The 21,067-nt window shown below is 43.9% G+C and overlaps 1 protein-coding gene across 7 annotated transcripts in view; it reads right to left on the bottom strand.

Moving 5' to 3' along the window:
• The window catches only part of limch1a (LIM and calponin homology domains 1a), a 46,869-nt gene that overhangs the window by 8,096 nt on the left and 17,706 nt on the right, over nucleotides 1-21,067 (bottom strand). For 3 of the 7 annotated variants that reach the window (XM_063009203.1, XM_063009205.1, XM_063009206.1), the window contains exons 9-23: nucleotides 20,284-20,400; nucleotides 17,090-17,422; nucleotides 15,965-16,261; nucleotides 14,198-14,476; nucleotides 9,980-10,351; nucleotides 9,583-9,801; nucleotides 7,986-8,159; nucleotides 7,291-7,329; nucleotides 6,434-6,563; nucleotides 6,045-6,199; nucleotides 5,023-5,959; nucleotides 3,911-4,166; nucleotides 2,837-2,955; nucleotides 2,142-2,205; nucleotides 20-45 (exon numbers count right to left, since the gene is read on the bottom strand). In XM_063009203.1, coding sequence (XP_062865273.1) covers nucleotides 20-45; nucleotides 2,142-2,205; nucleotides 2,837-2,955; nucleotides 3,911-4,166; nucleotides 5,023-5,959; nucleotides 6,045-6,199; nucleotides 6,434-6,563; nucleotides 7,291-7,329; nucleotides 7,986-8,159; nucleotides 9,583-9,801; nucleotides 9,980-10,351; nucleotides 14,198-14,476; nucleotides 15,965-16,261; nucleotides 17,090-17,422; nucleotides 20,284-20,400 — 3,517 coding nt within the window. The remainder of the gene's footprint in view (nucleotides 1-19; nucleotides 46-2,141; nucleotides 2,206-2,836; nucleotides 2,956-3,910; nucleotides 4,167-5,022; nucleotides 5,960-6,044; nucleotides 6,200-6,433; nucleotides 6,564-7,290; nucleotides 7,330-7,985; nucleotides 8,160-9,582; nucleotides 9,802-9,979; nucleotides 10,352-14,197; nucleotides 14,477-15,964; nucleotides 16,262-17,089; nucleotides 17,423-20,283; nucleotides 20,401-21,067) is intronic. The other 4 variants (XR_010014673.1, XM_063009204.1, XM_063009207.1 and 1 more) reach the window with 4 other exon arrangements.

The raw sequence follows: 21,067 nt of genomic DNA, 5'->3' as shown, positions 1-21,067 counted from the left end.
AGGGGAAGGAGGTACTTACGCATTCGCTGGTCAGGTCGAATCCATCTGCGAGAGAAGAGAGAAAGCAGATCGTTCAGGTTAAATAAGGTCTTAAATAAGGTCTTGATAGATGCTAAATGAGAGAGTGGATTTATGCAACACAAGGACGGGACAGGACTGGACGACAAGGAAAGCTGCGAAAATGACCCAAAGGACGCTTACGAAAACACGTTCCTCTACATGGAGTAGGCTGACCATGTTCTGGTTGGGTATGACGGCAGCAGGACACAGATCAGGGTCTGCAGAGGCCTGGGTGAGAGGCCTACATGGGCAAAAGTATCTGGACCCCTGAGCGTGAGCTTGTCGGACGTCCCGTTTCAAATTTGTGTCCGTTTCTCGACTGCTTAGGAAACCCTGATGTTCCGGTTCAAGCTTTTCTTTATAGACAAGGGCGTGGTCATGCCAGAACAGGAAAGTACCTTCCCTAAACTGTTGCTGCTCTCTTTGTAGACACTCTAGAGAGGTCGTAGACGAATTCTGGCTGTGCTACACAGAAAAGATTGGCTGTGTCTGTCCGAAGGGCGGGACTAAAGGATTCCTCATGGTGTACCCGAGGCTGGAAACTGTACCCGTCTCGGATGGGGGGGGTTAGGTTAGGCACCGCCCGTTCTCGGGCAGCGTAAAAGCTAGCAAAACAAAAGGTCACGGAATGAAGACAACTTCTGAGAAGGCTTCTTGCAGGAAGTATGCGGAGGCCTTTAGGTGCAGACAAAATGACCAAATAACCAGGTCACTTAGGAACTCTTCTTCTGAGAAGCTTCTCGCAAGTCTTTGTGGCTGTGTGTGGGAATGTGAGCACTGGGGTGTCTTTAACCCAGGCTTTGGAGCTTGCTTTGGAACAGGAAACGGCCTTCCCTAATGCGGTGTTCTGTACACGTTACGGCTCTCTGTGAGACTCTGGCAGGTGAAAAGATGCGGCAAACGAGCGCTGACCTCTCGTGAGATACGTGCATTTATCAGACCTGGGCGACGTCTCATTCGAACGTCTGCCCCATCAACTCGATGGTACTATAGGCACCTACGACGGTGACCACGGTAACGGGGAATCAGGGTTCGATTCCGGAGAGGGAGCCTGACGCAGGCTACTACATCCGAGGAAGGCAGCGGGCGCGCAAATCACCCATTCCCGACACAGGGAGGTAGTGACGAAAAATAACGGTACAGGTCTCTTTCTGACCCATTGGAGGGCAAGTCTGGTGCCAGTTGCTGCAGCTAAAAAGCTTGTAGTTCGTAGGATCTCGGAAGTGGGCTGGCGGACCCCGCCTCCTCAGCGCACCCCGGATGCCCTCGGCTGCGTGTCCGGTTCTAGGTCCGGAGTGGTCCGTAGACCCGTCACCGGCAGGTGAAAAGAAGCGACTGGCGCCTGTATGTGGAAGGAGGGGGGAAATCCACATGGTTTTAGATTGAGATGTCCAACAAGCTCAAGGTCAGGTGTGCACATACTTTTGGCCATAACCCTATTCAACACCTATGGGTTGAATTGAAATGTTCCTTGGAGTGAATTCCCACGGACACACTTCAATCTTAAGGAACGTCTTCTTAAAGTTGTAACGGTTAGCCACTGTGCTAAAGGACTAACTCGCTAACACAAGTTATCTACCTAGTAGATCGAAATTCTGGCGCTAATTAGCATTTGAGCTAACAAACAAATAGCGATGAGCATTTTCCAGAAGGAAAACGAGCCGTTAGCATTTTGATTCTTACTCCTAATGAGCCTAATGCGGACAAAATGGAACGTTGGCTTGATTCTACCAACAAACATCCGTCGTAAAAAGTCCCATGATGCCCGCAGAAGGTCGAGATGGACGATGCAACAGAGGTGAAGGACAGACGAGCACGAAATCGCCCTTCGCTAGGACCCGCGAGCACAAGAAGGCTCGGTCCGTTTTACCTGTGGGTGCGAAGAATTCCCAGCGCAACCTAGAGCTATTGAGGGCGTGGCCGGGTTCTAACGTTTCCAAGAATAAAGGGACGAAGGATAAGGACAGAGAGAGAAATTACCAACGTAAATAAGGGTCTACGAGGAAGTTCAAAGACAAGAAGAGACCGCTGGGCTGCTATTCATACCAAGCTAAGCATTGTGGGTAGTGTAGTTTTATTACCTGTCAGAGAGGGCGAGTACGAGGAGGCGAGTTCATTCTGACTGGAACCGTTCAAACTCTTTGTCTAGACAAAAAAAAAAAACACATTATGATTTTTGTCATCAATCAGACGGATCACATCAGACCGCCGTCCCGGATTGGCTGGTTTCAGACAAGTGACTCAGCCAATGGCGGATTTTTAGACGTAGCCCCATTCGACGAGGTGGAACAGGCTCCGTTCCAGTTCGCAAACTTGATTTTGAAGCTTCGAAGCAAAAGAACGCCTACATCTGCCTACAGTTAAACCTGCTGGAGGATCCATAATGTTGTGGGGCTGCTTTGCTGCCTTCGATACTGCAGGACTCCAGCCCACAAATGGGTCATGTGACCAGAACGTCCTGTGTTTTGTCCCCCTCTGGTGCTAATTTTTGGGAAAGTGTTTTTTTTTTTGGGGTAGTAAGTGGGTTCCCGAAACCTCGATCGAGTTGGGGGTCTTCATCACGCAGTCCCCGAAATGTAGCCTAAAAGCAAAGGAACACCTACATCTACCGACAGCTGAATGGTGGAGGATCCATAATGTTGTGGGGCTGCTTTGCTGCCTCAGGTATTGAAGGACTCGAGCAATTTAGAGCGAAATGTGCTACCTAGTGACAGGGATTTAGGTTCGGGTTGAAGATCAAGGGTTCTTCGGGATAATAAGGATGATAAAGCCATACCTGGTCAGAACCGGCTAGGTCTCTTGTGGCTAGTAAGTGGGTTCCCGTAACCTCCGTCACGATGGTCGTCTTTACCACGCAGCTGCGTTTCACCGCCGAATCAGAGACCGTCTGGTTTCCTGTAGCAAATCGGAACAACACACTAAGCACGTCTCACTAGCCAAAAGTATACAGGCACCCCTCCTAATTATTGAATGCAAGTCTTTTAGCCACACCCACTGCTAAGAGGTATTGCTAAGATGCCTTCAACTGTGTGGCAGGAATTGGAACATTGATCGTGAGCCATGCCTGACCTCACAGATGCTTAGAAGCGAAAGAACTCCTACATCTGGTAGTGGATCCATAATGTTGTGGGGCTGCTTTGCCGCCTTAAGTAGATTGATTACCCGAGGCATTTTAGAGCGAAATGTGCTATCTGGTGTAGGGGATCTAGGTTTGGGTCGAAGATCATGGGTCCTCCGGCATACGCATACTTTACCTCTTCTTACTGGCCAAAAGTATACAGACACCCCTCCTAATTATTAAATGTAAGTCTTTTAGCCACACCCACTGCTAACAGATATCGCTAACATGGCTTCAACTTTGTGGCATGAATTAGAATGTCGACTGTGAGCCATGCCTGACCTAAGATTTTGGGGGTAAGCCAGTCTTTCCAAAATGTAGAGGCAACAAAAGATGGTCCATATTTATATTAGTGCCAATGCTTATGGATCAGGATGTCAAATAAGCTCATGGTTGGGTGTCTTCTTTCTTATTGCACTTCGTTGCGGCCTGCACCACCCCCATCCTGGCTGAGGAGATCCACAGAATAGCAACCAGACATTGTTGGACTCTCGGAGAGACCCGTACCTTGTACGGAAGGTCACATTACACTCTATGCGTATCCTCCACAACTTGAGCCGAAGCCTGGAGCAGCCAGCAGGACTCGCTGTTGCAGAAGCACTGAAGTGAAACGCTATCTGACCTTACCTAAAGCACCTGAAGATGCCAGTATGGCTCAAGACCTCAAATGACGGACCTCCTAGAGAGCAAGAATGTCTGGCTCAAGAATCGCTATGCAAAGACGCCTCAAACCTGTTAGTTCCGAAGCTGGGAGAGGTTTGGAGGTCTCCTCCACTGTGGTGCTCTTTTCTTCACAACTGCTAAGGCTTTGCATCTCTTTCTTCACAACGATGGATGTAGCCTGCGTTTCCGGGGCGATTTCTGGCCCTCTTTGAGGACTTTCGTTTGCCCATTTTGTCGGCACTGGGCAGAAGGAAACAGGTCGGACCGGACTCACTCTTGTCTCCTCTGAAGTGGAGTCTCCGTTCACTCGCACCAGTCCGTCGCTCTGTAGCAAAACAATGGGGAGAAGAGATGACTGGTTAAGGATTGTCAGCAAGTGTTTTGATTGTGTCCCTCAGGGGTAAGTTCTGGGTCCAATTTGATATTATATTTTTCTTATTTGTCATCTAGGTAATACACTTACCAAGCACCTTATTAGGAATTATTGTTGTGGTGATTGACTGTCCAAAAAGACTTTCGCATTTTCTTTTGGTGTCCCTCAGGGGTAAGTTCTGGGTCCAATTTCGATATTCATGTATATTTATATTTTTCGTCTAGGTAATACACTAACCAAGCACCTTATTAGGAATCATTGTTTTGGTGATTGACTGTCCGAAAAGACTGTCATCTTTTCTTTGGGTGTCCCTCAGGGGTAAGTTCTGGGTCCGATTTGATATTGTATTTATATTCTTCGTCTAGGTAATACACTAACCAAGCACCTTATTAGGAATCATTGTTTTGGTGATTGACTGTCCAAAAAAATGTCGACTTTTCTTTAGGTGTCCCTCAGGGGTAAGTTCTGGGTCCGATTTGATATTATATTTCTATTATTCGTCTAGGTAATACACTCACCAATCACCTTATTATGAATTATTGTTATGGTGATTAACTGTCCAAAAAAACCTGTCACCTTTTCCTTATGCGTCCCTCAGGGGTAAGTTTTGGGTCCAATTTCGATATCCATGTATATTTATATTCTTCGTCTAGGTAATCCACTCACCGAGCACCTTATTAGGAACTCTCTTGATTGTACATTCACTAGCCTGCTTATAAGCTACACCTACTATACAGAAGAACTTTGTGGGTATACAATTACTAACTGTATCTGTGTACACTATATGGCAAAGAAAATAGTGTCTTACTTTAAACTGCTTGTACGACAGCTGATTGAGTTTCGGTTGGCTGTAAGGTTTGGGCGTCAGCAGCGGCACAGGTCTGTAGGGTGCAGGGGAAATACGAGTAGGCAAGGGTAGGATTTCCGGGGTTTTGGACGCCTGGGTTGATGACGACGGGATTGCCGGAGACGTCAAGGCTCGGGCGGGTGAGAGTGGAATCTCTGGGGTGGGTGAGGGTAGGACTTCTGAGGTTTTGGATTCCTGGGATGGTAAGTTTGGGACTTGAATTCTGCAGGTTTGGACAGTAGGACTTGAAAGTGGGACTTCTGAGATCTGGGGCTCTTGGGCGGGTAAGGGTAGGACTTCTGAGGATTTTGATTTCTGGGATGGTGACTTTGGGACTTCTGAGATCTGGGGCTCTTGGGCGGGTAAGGGTAGGACTTCTGAGGTTTTAGATTCCTTGGATGGTGAGTTTGGGACTTCTTGGATCTTGCAGGTTTGGGCAGTAGGACTTGAAAGTGGGACTTCTGGGGTTTGGGGCTCTCGGGCTGGTAAGAGTGGGACTTTTGGGGTTTGGGGCTCTCGGGCTGGTGAAAGTGGGACTTTTGGGGTTTGGGGCTCTCGGGCTGGTGAAAGTGGGAGTTCTGGGGTTTCAGAAGCTTGGTTTGGCAAGAGCTGGACTTCAGAGGTTCTAGAGTCTTGGTGATAGAGAGGTGATAGATCTGAAGTGTCTAGGGGACTCTGCCAGTCAGAAGGTGCCTGGGCCTCTAAGAGTTCCGCTTCCTCTTTCAGGGTGTACGCGACCTGCTCGGCAATGGCGGCTGGGAGTTTCGGAAGCTGGAGTTTCTCCAAGATGGCGTCGCTGATGGTAAAGCGAAGAGCGTAGCGCTGCAGTATGGCTGCCTTCTCCTCGGCAGTCGAGGCGTTAGAGTACATCGTGTGCAGCTCCTGCTCTCGACGCTCCCTACGGCAAATGTTTCGAGAATTGAAGACCTACATCGTCTACATCAATGGTCTATATATTTTTGGAAATATAACATGGCTCGTACTTCTCCTCCACAATCTCCTTGTAGGTCTTGATACTTTTCTTGCGTTGCGAAAATACCTCAGACATCAGCAGTTTTTCCGTCATCTTTCTCTCCTCCTCCTTCTTGATCAGATCCTGGGAGGCGCTGCGCCTCCGATTCTTCCAGCGGGCTAGGTCCTGCAACCGAACACACCTACTACTTCAAAAATTTATATTCTTCGTCTAAGTAATACACTCACCGAGGACCTTTTTAGGAATTATTGTTATGGTGAATGATTGTCCAAAAAAACTGTCGCCTTTTCATTTGGTGACCCTCAGGGGTAAGTTCTGGGTCCGATATGATATTAGATTCATATTCTATACAGATTATCAAAACAACGACCATATATAATCCCAATTTATGTGACTTACATCCCGCCAATGGTCGTCCTCCTCTTTGTTCTGGTTGTACTGGTTGTGCAGCCTTTCATGCCGAGCCTGGCTGTGAGGCGACAGCGAATCCACGTCCTCCTCGTCACGCATGTCGATCAGACTGACGCTCCTGGAAGCCAAAACAAAACAAAAAAAACAACTAAAATCGTACACACGAATAAAGGAACGTCCAGGTTCCAAGTCCGCACCACGATCCGAGACCTTCCGTTGAAGTAGGGGGCATGCTGAAACGTAGATTCGGAAAGGAAGGCATACAGATGTTTATACCTGTAAGAGTATCGAAGTAAACAGGCTTAAAAATGATGCTACAATAGGGCGTCAGTACTTTTAAAACACGCTACTAGTACGTGGCCAAACGTATGTGGACGCTCCAACATCACAACCATAGATGGTTCTTAAAGATGTCTATATTCTGCAAGGACACCAGGGATTCTTGCAAGGTCAACACCCTAGTTGGAATCTCGGCTCTGCTACCGGTTGGCTGGGCGCCATCTTGCGGGCACAATTGGCAGTGCCTGCCCAGGGCGAGTGAGTATCAGGCGAATATACATCCTTGTTGGACGCCGTTGGGGTCCCCAGCAGCGCATAGACACAGTATGAGTATGTTGCTGCTTCAGGTTTCTGAAGCAAAGTCTGCTCTCTAGTTGTCTAGGGTCGTTGGGAGATAAAGCCAGGAGTCTTAACAGACTACATTTGCTTATTGAAGCAGCGGTTGGTGTCCACATACTTTTGGCCATTTGGTTCCTTTGACATGCAGGTGAGAAATTTCTAGGCTACCGCTTCGACGTGCAAGAACCCCAATTCTGGAAGACTAGAGGTCAGATAGAGACACTTACTCAGGTTCATCTGAAAGACTAGAAGCTCTGCGACCGGATCTAGAACGTTAAAAACGAAATAGAAATTAAGGACGGACAGGAAATGATGCGTCAGTACATGATGCGATACATCCGCCCAGATGCTGCTATGGGTTAAAAAGAGGAAAGGTTAAAACCATGAAGGTAGGTTTTGTACCCTACTTGTACCAATGCATAAACTTTTTTATTCATATTTATGCTCAGGGGTCCAACAGTGGCAACTTGGTGGTGGTGGTGGGGCTTAAACCGGTAACCCTCTGATTACTAGTCCAGTACTCTAACCGCTGAGCCCAATGATGCCAACTTGGCCGTGGTGGAGGGATATGCATTCGTCTTTCAGTGTATCCCAGCTTCTTTGGAAGCACCACTACCTTGACCTCTGTGCCACCACTGTAGAGACCAGTGGATACGCCCACGATGGAGTGGAAACACATATACAGTGGAAGGAAACACGTGTCCACCACTTTTACCCAAAGCATAAACCCAAAAATCCCAAGCAACCAACGACCAAGTTGGCGTCATTGGGCTCTTGGTCGTTGGTTGCTTGGGATTTTTAGGTTTAGGTCGAGGGCAAACCTTTGGCCAAATAATAAACCTTGTTACCATAAAAGGACCTGACGAGTACAGTTACAAATCTAAAGGGTTCACAAAGTTTGTACGCTCATGGAGTTTCTCACTTTGATGGAAAAGCATCGTCGTCGCCAGGGCAACACTGTGCCGGCTGTGCGTCAGGGTGGGGTAAAGGTGAAGACCTCTGTGTTGTGCCCAGGATGTTCCTGGGCGCGTCGTCGACTTCTGCAGGGGGCGGAGTCGCGGATCTGAGGGCGGGGCCGAGAGCGCAGGCGTGGTTACTGAAGCAGAAAAAGGTAGGAAGGGGGTCGGTTTACGGAAGCATTCCGGCAAAGGGGTGCGAACCGACTCCATACTCGGAGGGTCAAGCAAATTCAATCAAGCACAAAGATAAAAATAAATAAAATACTAAAGGACTCGTAACACCATGTCAACCGGAACAAGCGAGGTAAAGTCCATCTCTCAGTTAGTATCCATGGCAACTACGGGTAAACCAAAAAAGTTAAATCAAATAAAATAATAGATAAAAATTAAATAAACAAATAAATAAAAAGAAGCAAAAAAAATAATAAAATAGTAGGTAAAAATAAATAAATAAAATACTAAACGAAAAGGTAAAGGTAAAGTCCATCTCTCAGAATCCATGGCAACTACGGTTAAACAAAAAAATAAAAATAATTTAAAAAGATTAAAAAAAAACTAAATAAAGTAAATAAACAAAACACACTTAATTAAAAAGTAAAGTCCATTTTTCAGTTAAGATCCATGGCAAATACAGTTAAACAAAAGAAGCAAAAAGCAAAAAACAACTTTGAAAAAAATACTAGATAAAAATAAATAAATAAATAAAAAGGAAGCGGAAAAAAAAAAAGACAATAAATACATAAAATAAATAAATAAATAAAATACTAAATGAAAAGGAAAAGTCCATGGCATCTATGGCAACTACGGTTAAGCAAAAAAGTAAAAAGAAAAAAAAAAAAAAAAAAAACTAGATAAAAATGAAAGAAATAAAAAAGCAAAAATTAAAAAACAAAAATTAAAAAAAGATAGATGAAAAATATAAAAAAATAAAAAATTTACTTAAATTTTAATTAAATTTTTTTTTTTTTAAATAAAAGAAGAAATACTAGATAAAATAAATAAATAAAAAAAGTGAAAAATAAAAAATAAATAAAATTGTAGATAAAAATAAATAAATAAATAAAATACTAAATAAAAAGGTAAAGGTAAAGTCCATCTCTCAGTATCCATGGCAACTACGGTTAAACAAAAAGAAGCAAAAATATAAAATGAATTAAAAATAAATAAATAAAATAATAGATAAAAATAAATAAATGAATGAATAAATAAAAAAGAAGCAAAAATAAAAAATGAATGAATAAATAAATAAATAAATAAAATACCAAATGAAAAAGTAAAAAAAATAAAAATTTTTTTTTATTAGTTAATAAATAAAAAAATTAAAAGTGAAAATACAAATAATGAATGAATAAATAAATAAAATATTAAAGGAAAAGATAAAGTCTATTGCTCAGTTAGTATCCATGGCAACTACGGTTAAACAAAAAGATAAAAATACTAAAGAACTGGTCACACCATGAGTTTGTCAACCAGAACAAGCGAGGTAAAGTCCATCTCTCGGTTAGTATCCACGGCAACTACGGTTAAACTCGAGCACACACCATTCCCAAACATCCTGACCTCTCTTGCTTCTGCTCGGGGTTCTTTTTGCCCCTGGCGGCTCCGGGTACCGGCAGGAAGGCGTTAAAGGTTTGCCCGGGACCCCCGCTCGGTTTCTGGTGGGCCCCCGTCCTCCTGGCCAGCATGTCGTCCTTGTCCGGGGCGGGGTCGCTATCTCGGGCCGAACCGAAAACGTCGGGTCGTTCCGGAGCGGAGGGCGGCGCCTCTTTGGGGGGGACTCTGTCAAAACAGCGGTTGCACACGGTTGGTTAGAGTAGCGACAACACTGTTGTTCTGGCCGCCGCCTATTCCGCTCCAGGATCGTCAGAATCAAATTAGCAACAACCGTCAAAACCGTCGTCGGTAATTACCCTGTTAGCATGGGTTAGTTAGCACGCGCGAGACCATGCTAGCCCACCTTTGTCCGACCTTGAAGCGCTTGGTTTGAATCGTTTTCTCCAGCATCGCCGGGTCCCCGCTGGCGCCTCTGCCATGTTTATCCGAACCCGTTTCCTTCTTAGCGCCCGGCAGCGGGAGGAAGCGGCTATGACTCCCGCCGCCCGTCCCCTTCTGAAACGCCCCGGTGCGTCTGGCCATCATGTCGTCCTTCTCCAGGTCAGGCTGGCGTCCCTTCTCTTCCTCGTCCTCCTCCTCATCTTCCTCGTCGCGGGCTTTCTCCGCTAGTCGTAGCTCCAGCGCCTCGCGCTCGGCGGAGCTCAGGGGCCGTCCGGGGTCACGGGCGGAGGGTCGCGGGGACTCGGCAGGAGCGGTCGGCGCGCTAACGGCTTCGCTGAGCGGGTGAGAAAGAGACGAGTCAGAGGAAACAGAGGCGGAAAATAAAAGTACAAACGCTCAAGACCAAAAGTATGTGGACGCCTCTCGAAGCGCCTGTGGGATGAACTGGAACGTCGACTGCAAAGCCAGGCATTCTTACCACACACACACACAGTACAGCCAAGTTAGCTAAAAGCGCTAGCAACTGAAAACCACTAGCTAATAGCTCTCTGATGTTAAATAGAGCAACACTGCTAGCAACTGGAAATCACTGGCTAATAGCTTTCTGATGTTATATAGCGCAATACGGCTAGCACGAGAAATCACTAGCTAATAGCTTTCTGATGTTATATAGCACAATACAGCTAGCACTAGAAATCACTAGCTAATAGCTTTCTAATGTTAAATAGCGCAACACTGCTAGCAACGGAAATCACTAGCTAATCGTTTTCTGATGTTAAATAGCAAATTTGAATCCCTATGTTCACTACATGGCCAAAAGTATGTGGACACATGCAGCGTAAGTCATTTATCCAGTGTTTAATATTACAGCTGCGACTGTGAGGATTTGAAGCTTTTCTCAGGGCAACATGGCCGTTGTGGGGATTGAACCAGTGATGTTCTGATTACTAATCTGAGATTTTAACCACTAAGAACAGTGTGGGGAAGGCCCTTTCCTGTTTTAGCATAACCGTGCCCCTGTGCTTAAAGCCAGGTCCATAAAGACCATAAAGATTCCACCCAAGCAAACGTGTCCACATACTTTTGGCTGCTATAGTGTATATATGACGCTCTAATATACCAATACATGGAGCAGTCCGTGATGTTGCAATACTGCCACTAGGATAAAGACGGGTACCAGACCCGCGTACGTTAAAGTATGTAAACCATGACGTTTAAATCCTAATAAATAAATAAATCGATATTTATGAGGACACGTCCGCCGGCGAGTTGAGAACAGTTAGTGAGCGGCTTCTAGCGGACGCTAGGGGAGAAACGTGATCTGCAAAGCTTCGTTCTGTGTCCGTTTCAGAGCGGAAAAAACAACGTCGAACGTGGTATGAATTAAAAAACGTGCGAGCGAATCACGGGTGGCCCAACAATTTAAGAACTGCGTTCGCAATGCCTGGAGGAGACACAGCAAAGTCTTGTGAGCTGAGCCTGGTATTGCTGCAAACAGACGTAGAGGGTGGATTTAAACTGGAATTTCCAACCAACTTATGGTTGGCGTCCACATACTTTTGGCCACATTGTTTAAACAAGTACGATATTCCAGAAATGGGGACAACAGTGCACGACAGCGCACGACAGCATGTTCGGTGGCCTGCACTGAGCCTCGGAACTGGAACAATCTGGAATCGGCTTCCAGATGGACACAAATTCCCACAGGCAGACTTCCGAATCTTTTGAAAAGCCATCAGAGGCCAGGACGGTTACAGACAAATCAAGGGGTTTGGAATGGTGCGTCCAACGATGTCCACATACTTTTGCCGATTCATCTTTTGATTGGTTGTCTGTCAACCTATCACGGATGTTTCTGCTCTGAAAACAAACAACTGCATGCAGCTGTTACATACAGTGTGTGTGTGTGTGTGTGTGTGTGTGTGTGTGTGTGTGTGTGTGTTGGCCTACTCCCTCTCTCGCCCGCCGCTCATCCCGACGGTGGGTACGGCCACGCCGGCCTTGGAGAGGAGGCGCCGCAGCGCCCTCGACTCGTCCCTCCCTCCCTCCCCCTCGTCCTCCTCCGTCCGGGAGGCGCTCTCCATCTCGGTCACGCCCCCGAACGTCACGCAGCGGCGACGGTTGCCGCGACGACCGGCCGGCCCGCTCCCGGCAACCTCATTGATGGCGAGGCAGGACTGACAGAGAGGGGGCGAGTCGCTAGACGTCAACACGGGGTAAACACATACGTACGTCACACACACACACACACAAGTAGGAAATGAGTCAGAGCTACAAACTGAGGGGTCAAGCTGGGCCATAAAAGATGGGACAACCGTCTCGCATACGCCGCAGATTCTACAAAAACAGTCCTGTTATGCTAATTCATGACGTTTCTACGGCAGCTAGTTCCGTAAATCCAATGGAACCCTGGACCAGTGGACGCTGATGAGTCTGAGGTCTTGGGGAGGGGGGCGCATTTTCGTCTTAGCCCTTTTCGGCTGGCGCAGGCTGCAAGAGAGTCGCAGTAGGGGAACTGGCGACTCCTAGATCAAAGAAGTTGTTATTATCCGATAACGGCGCAGTTATTTCACCTCTTTTGTATCGGTCTGTGTCCTGGTTGCCAAGTAACGGTAACAATCCTGTCAGCTTTATCACCTTGGCGCTTATCCGATTAGCAAAATGGTGATCAGATGATTGGCTAATGAGTGCCGCAGAGACTACTGGCTACCGTCTGAACCCTGTCGATGGTCTATGAATAAGGGAGAGCAGTGCCTAACTCTTCGTACGTAGTACCAGGGCTCTAGAGTGCGACCTAATTTCTCAATGGTGCGACTAAAAAAAATCTGAGGTCGCACCGGTACGACCAGCCGTTCGAGGGGAAAAAAAGTCTCCGCTACTCTGAAAGTCTCCCTGTGGTACAACAGACACACGTCAGGCCCAAATCATGGTCTAAACCAATCAGAGACAGTGAAGGGCGGGACAATATTGTAGCGGCGATATGTGAGCGACATTCAGCTCAGCCAATCAGAATGCAGCACCAGGTTTATACACGTGCGTTTCGACGTTCAGTTGGTTTAGTTTTGTATACGAGACTCGCCGGACAGTCCCAGCATTAAAGTTCGGTTTCTGGAGCTAGACAGTGAAGTCTACCTTGTCGTGTGCTTTTATTCCCACACAGCAAGAGACCTGTAACATCCCGGACAGTGGTGCACCTAACTTTTGTGCTGGTGCACCTAAGAAAAAAAGTTAGGCGCACCAGTGCAACCAGTGCAAAAAGTTAGTCTAGAGCCCTGAGTACCAATCCCTCGGGTACAAGTACGACCTTTTCACCCAGGCAACAGCGATTCCTACCGAGAGCAGCGTAAGGATACGGCCAGATTGGCATGTGTTGAGGCTCCCTGAACGTTTCGTGCTCTAGTTTGTTGGGCATTCGAGACCAGCGAGTGCTTAACTCTCCGTAAGCGATACCGATCCTTCAGGTGCTAGAACGGTCAAGTACAAGCGACTCCTACTGAGTGTCAGAGGCGCCGACAGAGCAGCGTAAGGATACGGAGAGATTAGCATGTTTTGAGGCTCTCTGAGCGAGTCATGCCCTAGTTCGTTGGGCGTTCTAGACCAGCAGGGGCGTCGTACGGCAGAAAGAGACTGTGAATAACGGAGAGCAGTGCTTAACTCTCGGTACGCAATACCGATCCCTCGGGTGGTGGAACGGTCAAGTACAAGTACGACCTTATCACCCAGGCAGCAGCGACTCCTACTGAGAGCAGCGTAAGAAGATTAGCGAGATTAGCATGTCCGCAGCTGCGTAGAGACTATGAATAACGGAGAGCAGTGCCTAACTCAATCTAAAGAAATGATAGTCGATAAAGCAGGTAGCCTGTTGAACATCACAACAATAGTCGTCCAATACTTCCAATACCAAGTAACGTTAACGCCAACACTCGATGACGCACATTCCGTCTAATATACAGAACGCTACCATAAGTTTGTGGACACCTAGCTATTAACCATAAGCAAAAATATGGCACCCCTTAGAGCTCCACTTGGTCTGTGGGAATTTATGAGGTCCGGATTGAGTGGGTGTTTTGCCGAAAGGCCTAAACGTTCTCAGAAGGAGGGGTGTCCACATACTTTTGGCCCACTTTTCGATAGAGCGCTAAAAACACAACGTCAAACTGTGTCGGGCATGCCAAGGCACCTGTCGTCAGTGCTCATCTGCAGCTTCTGCCACTTCTCCAAGTCCGACCGAGTAATCGCCGTCTGAGCCAGCGGCTGTCGAGGGTGTGGGTGGTGCCCACTCTGGGCCTGTCTCCTAGCCAGGTCATCTTTTTCTACGTTAGGCGAGGCGGCCCGAGCGCCTCCGTTCGTCTCTTCGTGGTCGTCGTCATGGCGGCCCAGCTGCTCCCTGGGTTTCTCAGGGGTCGGGAAGGTGTTGTCTTTACGAGCTACAATCGACACTTCGACGGGTGGGAACTCGCTACGGGACACAGCGGAGAGACAAGATGTTGTTAGGTTTTAGAGTATCCACCAATGAGCTAATCAATCCACCAATGAGCTACTCGATCCACCAATGAGCTACTCGATCAACCAATGAGCTACTTGATTCATCAATGAGCTACTTAAACCACCTATGAGCTACTCGATCCACCAATGAGCTACTCGATCCACCAATGAGCTAATCAATCCACCAATGAGCTACTCGATCCACCAATGAGCTACTCGATCCACCAATGAGCTACTTGATTCATCAATGAGCTACTTAAACCACCTATGAGCTACTCGAACCACCAATGAGCTACTCGATCAACCAATGAGCTACTCGATCCACCAATGAGCCACTTGATCTATCAATGAGCTACTTGATCCACCATTGCGCTACTCGATCCATCAATGAGCTACTCGGTCCACCTATGTGCTCCTTGATTCACCAATGAGCTACTTCATTCATCAATGAGCTACTTGAACCACCAATGAGCTACTCAATTTATCAATGAGCTACTTGATCCACTAATGAGCTACTCGATCCACCTATGAGCTACTCGATCCACTAATGAGCTACTCGATCCACCAATGAGCTACTCAATTTATCAATGAGCTACTTGATCCACTAATGAGCTACTCGATCCACCATTAAGCTACCCAATCCACCAATAAGCTACTCGATCCACCAATGAGCTACTCCATCCACTAATGAGCTACTCGATCCACCTATGAGCTACTCAATTTATCAATGAGCTACTTGATCCAATAATGAGCTACTCAATCCAAAAATTAGCTATTCAATCCACCAATGAGCTATTTGATTTATCACTGAGCTACTTGATCCACCAATGAGCTACTCGATCCACCAATGAGCTACTCGATCAACCAGTGAGCTACTCAATCAACCAATGAGCTACTTGATTAATCAATTAGCTACTTGAATCACCTATGCTACTCGGAAAATAGTTTACAGAGGGAAACGTAATGTACTGTACTGTACGCGAGTACTGCCACTGTGCCGGCCAGCCAGAAAAGCTGGGCGGGTCCTCGAGTCTGACCAGAGGACTCCCTAAGAGAGAAAGTGGACAAAAGGGTGGGAAACAGAGAAGCCGGTATTTAAAGAAACTCCTCCAGTTGAAGCCAAATATGCTGATGAGGTGCAGCACCATCAGTCATCTAAACCTCCGTTTACCTGGCAGCCCGAAATGGCAAGGCAGACGGGCATGATACTGTAATCCGTCCCTGCTCGTCGAAGCAAAACGATGCCAAGCTACATTCTGCCTGCTTTACTCCAGCAAGGCTTTGTAATAGTAGAGAGCAGGTGCTACACTGGGCTGGCTGCAGTCCAGACCTGTATCTCATTAAAAACTTGTTCAATAAGCGACCCTTTCACAACCGAAAATCGATTACAGGATGCCATTAAAAGGACACACTGTGGCCAACATGCTAGACATATCTATCCCTCATGCACGTCTCGAGGCACCTGTCCTCCGTGCTCATGGAGAGCCTCTGCCACTTCTTGAGGTCGGACTCGGTCATGCTCGTCTGCGTCAGCGCCCGACGAGGATCCTTCCGTAGGTGGGACCTGCTCTGGGACCGCCTCCTGGCCAGATCGTCGGTTTTCAGATTCGGGACGACCTCCTTTTCGTCATCGTCCTCTTCTTCCTCGTTCTCGTTCCTCTTCTCCTCCTCAGAGCGGTTCTTTTTGGTACGGGGATTTAGGAAGGGGTTGTCCTTACGGGTTAAGATCGACACCGTGGAAGGGGTGGGATTGGCTTCGCTACGGTGGGCACACAACCGCGTGGTAGAAGCAGAGACAAGAAAGACAAAGAATTAGGTATACGTGAAAGGGTGAATGAACGACGGCCATCAAGAGTAAAAGCGTAACCACTGGCAAACAAGAAGAACCCACTGAGGAACTTCTAGAAGTTCTAGATCTACTAGACACTGAAGGTCGTATTCAGAGTTCGCACTAACAGGCAACAAGTCGCTGACCTTTTTCTTCTTTTGGGCGTGTAGGAAGTCACCTGCCAAGGGGCTCGAATATAGAATCGTGCCCTTCTGCATTGCCAAATATAGCCGGCAGCTGACAGTCACCCGATTATTCGCTCCAGGTGGGAGTGTCTCTATTTACCTCTGTTTCTTCCTCACAGATTTGACAGCTCCCCCTCTCCTCTGGCAACCCGCGTTACTCTTGGCAAACAACAGAAGAACTTCTAGGAATATGGAATCATGCCATTCTGCCTTGCCAAATATAGCCGGCAGCCGACAGTCGTCTGTTGTCGCCTGGTTGAGAGATAATTCACTCCAGGTGGGAGTGTCTCTATTTATCACTGTATCTTCCTCACAGATTTGCCAGCTCCCCCTCTCCTCTGGCAACCCGCGTTACTCTTGAAACCAGTCCAGTTTTCGCCTGGCGTTTGATTCCAGCTTGTATTATTGCAACGTCTAGTTAAAATTTTAATTTGAAAATGAACTTACGTAGCTACTCTGAGCAAGTCCGGATATCAACGTATCTCTATTATCAGACTCTGAATACGACCATGTCAGTGTCTAGGCGTCTAAATCTACATTTTCTGCCAGTAATGGTCATTTTCCGGCCACACACCTCTTCTCCTGCTTTATTTTTTCTACCGACTCCAGCACAGCATGCTGGGACGACAGGCGTATCCCCTCCCACCTCTCGCGGTCCTTCTCGCTGCAAGCGCTCGGTAGGAACCGATGCACGGCGTTGGGTTTCGGCTGGTTCATGCGCGCCCTCCGGGAGGCCAGGTCGTCGTTTTGGATGTCCGGCACCTTCCTGTCTCCGTCTCCGTCCTCGTCGTCCTCGCCGTCCCACTCGTGGGCGCGGTCGGCCCGCAGGAAGTTGTTGTCTCGGCGGAGGATGATGTCAGGAGGCGGAGACTCGACCTGTTCGGGCTCTTCCCTAATCACCTTAGGACTGGGGGAAGGTCGACGTCATAAGACAAGGGTTGGTCGCTCGAGCGATGGAGCAGGGTTAGTAGTTCCAAACTCGCAAGCATCTCTCATGATTCAACCCAAGATGAAACTGTTCATCGCCACTAGTACGACAATATCGATCTAAACATAACAGACTCCACCCAAACACACAAATGCTGACATGCATCGATTGTCCTTCACACCGCAACCAAACATCTCAAATGAGTGAGGACACCTGACCACGAGGTGTTAAACAGACCCGTGGGTGTTAATATGGACACCCTTCACGACTGAAACAGTACCGTAAGCATTTTTTAGGTCAAGCACAGAGCTCAAGATGTTCCGATTAATTCCAGAGATACAAAGGTTCCTCCCTGAACCTTAAATTAGGAACGGCTGTAGGGTCTAGCGTACGTACGCTCTGGAGAACGCCGAGGTTTAAAGAGTTCGGTGTAAGGAGAGACCACAAGAAAGAATAAAAGTAGAAATATTTATAATAATAATAATAATAATAATAATAATATTACTGATAAGATAATAATAATAATTATTGTAGAAATTATAAATGTAATAATAAAACAATAAATGATAATGACAATATAATAAAACAATTTATAATAATAATAATAATTGATAGTAACTAAAATAATAATTATAAAATAATAATAGTAATAATAGTATTTATGATAATAACAATACAGATAATAATAAAAATTATAAAATTATAAATGTAATAATAAAATAAAAATAAACAATACTGATAATACACTAAAACAATAACTAATAATAATAGTGACTAATGAAGTGATAATATTAGTAATAAATAATAATAACAGTGATAACTAAAAATAAGAATGATAAAAATAATAATATTGCTAATGATAATAAATTGTTAAAATAATGATAAACTTTATAATAAAATAAAATAAATGATACTGATAATAATAGTGCTAAAAATAACACTAACAATAATAATATTACTTATGATAATACAATATAGATAATAATCATCATCATCATTATTATTATTGTAATAATTTAATCATTTAATTTAGTAATAAATAATAATTAATTATACTGAAAATATGATAAAACAATAACTAATAATAATAAGTGATAGTAACTAAAAGTAATCATGATAAATTATACTAGTATTGTTACTTATGATAATAATAAAAATACAGATAATAATAATTAATATAATTAATAATAATTATTAATAATTTTATTTAATAATAAAATATAATAAAACAATAACTACTGCTAATAATAATAGTAATAGTAATGATAAGTGATAATATTGGTAATAATAATACAGATAATAATAATAATTATTATTTTTATAAGAAATATTAAATTTAATAATAAAATAATAATGAATAATAGTGATAATACAAGTGCTAAAATAATAATACAAAATATAATTATAGTGCTAGTAACTAATAATAAATTATTATTGAAATAATTATAAATTTAATAATAAAATAAAAATAAATGACAGTGATCATATAATAGTGCTAAAAATAACAATAATAAAACTATTATATAAAAAATTTAATTAGTATAATTACTTATGATAACAAAACATAATTATTATTAGTATTAATATTATAGTAAGAATTATAAATTTATTAATTAAATAATAATAAATTACACTGACCCTATAATAAAACAATAATTAATAATAATAGTGATGGTTACTTAAAATAATAATGATAATAAATTATAAGAATTTATTATTAAAGTAATAAATGATACTGATAATATAATAAAACAATAATAATAATAATAATAATAATAATGATAATAATAAAAATAATAAACAATAATTACTACTAAGACTACTCCAACTAATAATAATAATAATAATAAACAAATTACTACTAGTACTACTCCAACTAATAATAATAATAATAAATGATAATAATAATGATAATAATAATAATAATAATAATGATAATTATTGATAATAATCAATAATAATGATAATAAATTATAAGAATTTATTATTAAAATAATAAATGATACTGATAATATAATAAAACAATAATAATAATAAAGATAATAATAATAACAAATAACAAGAATAATAACAATAATAAACAATAATTACTACTAATGCTACTCCAACTAATAATAATAATAATAATAAATGATAATAATAATAATAATGATAATAATAATGACAAATAATAAGAATAATAACAAAAAAAACAATAATTACTACTAATACTACTCCAACTAATAATAATAATAATAAATGATAATAATGATAATAATAATAATAATAATAATAAACAATTACTACTAATACTACTCCAACTAATAATAATAATAATAAGTGATAATAACAATAATAAACAATAATTACTACTAATGCTACTCCAACTAATAATGATAATATTACTAACAGGCCAGCCGGTGGCCCAGAACAACATGATGCTAGCCCACTACCGCTAGGATTCAGGGTTTAAATCCCCAGCAGTCTTATCGACTGGTCGGGCGCCTACATGCAGACAAGATCTACTAAATCTACCAGTAAAGCAGGGAAAGCTGGACCAAGCGCAACGCTGATCAGTGGGTGGCGCTGGACTACAATCATTGTCTACATGTTAAAGCAGCTAGCCGGTGTGAAGATTAGCAAGTGTTAAAGCTAAACGAAGGATCATGCCTTAGGTATGCACAAAGACTTCAAGAGAAAAAAAACTACAAACGTCAATTTAAGAAATAAACACAATTTTTATTAATTTTGGCTCCAGTCCAGAAAAACCACACACGTCCACACTTGGGTGAGCGATCCCACACAGACCTTCATGCCGTTAGTGCTAGTAGTGCGCAACATCGGAATAACATCTTTCTAACCTGTTATATCTCGCCAAGGCGGGCAACACTTTAATCCCCGCCTTCTCTAGCTTTCTCATCCTGTTCAGCTCCGCCTCGTCCGGCTCGGGCTCCGCCCCTCCCGCCTTGCTTGATTCGCTGAGCAGCATTGCGAACACGTACGGGAAAGAGGGAGTCTGATTAGGTGTTTTGATCGTAAACAACATGATTGTTCGGGAAATGATTAAAACAAAGAACATCAACGAAGTGGCAAAAACATGCATTGTGGGGACCGAGAACATTAAACAAAAACTAAGACAATATCGTCCAATAGCGTTCTTTATTTCTGGTGTTTTCTAAAGTGTCCGTGTGTGTTTTAATCGTAAACAACTCTGACCGTTCAGGAAACGAATTAAATCAAAGAACATCAAGGTAGAGACAAAAACATGCATTGTGGGGACCGAGATCATCCAGCACTTTATCTTATAATTCAACCCCATGACTAGTAAATAAAAAAAAATACTAAGACAATATCAGCCAATAGTGTTTTAATCGTAAACAACCTCGATTGTTCAGGAAAGAGATCAAAGAACATCAAAGGAGACAAAAACATGCATTGTGGGGACCGAGATCATCAAGCGCTTTATGTGATAATCCCCATAACTAGTAAATTAAAAGAAATACTAAGACGATATTGGCCAATAGTCCCTGACTCCAGCACAGCATGCTGGGAAACCAGTCAGACCCCCAAGTTTTGGACAGGGGGACAACCGTAAACCCAAGTGTTTGTTGCCCAAGCTCAGCGGTTAGATATTGAACTAATGAT

Source organism: Trichomycterus rosablanca, chromosome 14, assembly GCF_030014385.1.
Source record: "Trichomycterus rosablanca isolate fTriRos1 chromosome 14, fTriRos1.hap1, whole genome shotgun sequence".
In the NCBI taxonomy this organism is placed as follows: Eukaryota; Metazoa; Chordata; class Actinopteri; order Siluriformes; family Trichomycteridae; genus Trichomycterus; species Trichomycterus rosablanca.
The sequence above is the reverse complement of the archived record's forward strand: the minus strand, read 5'-3'. Positions and strand labels throughout refer to the sequence as shown.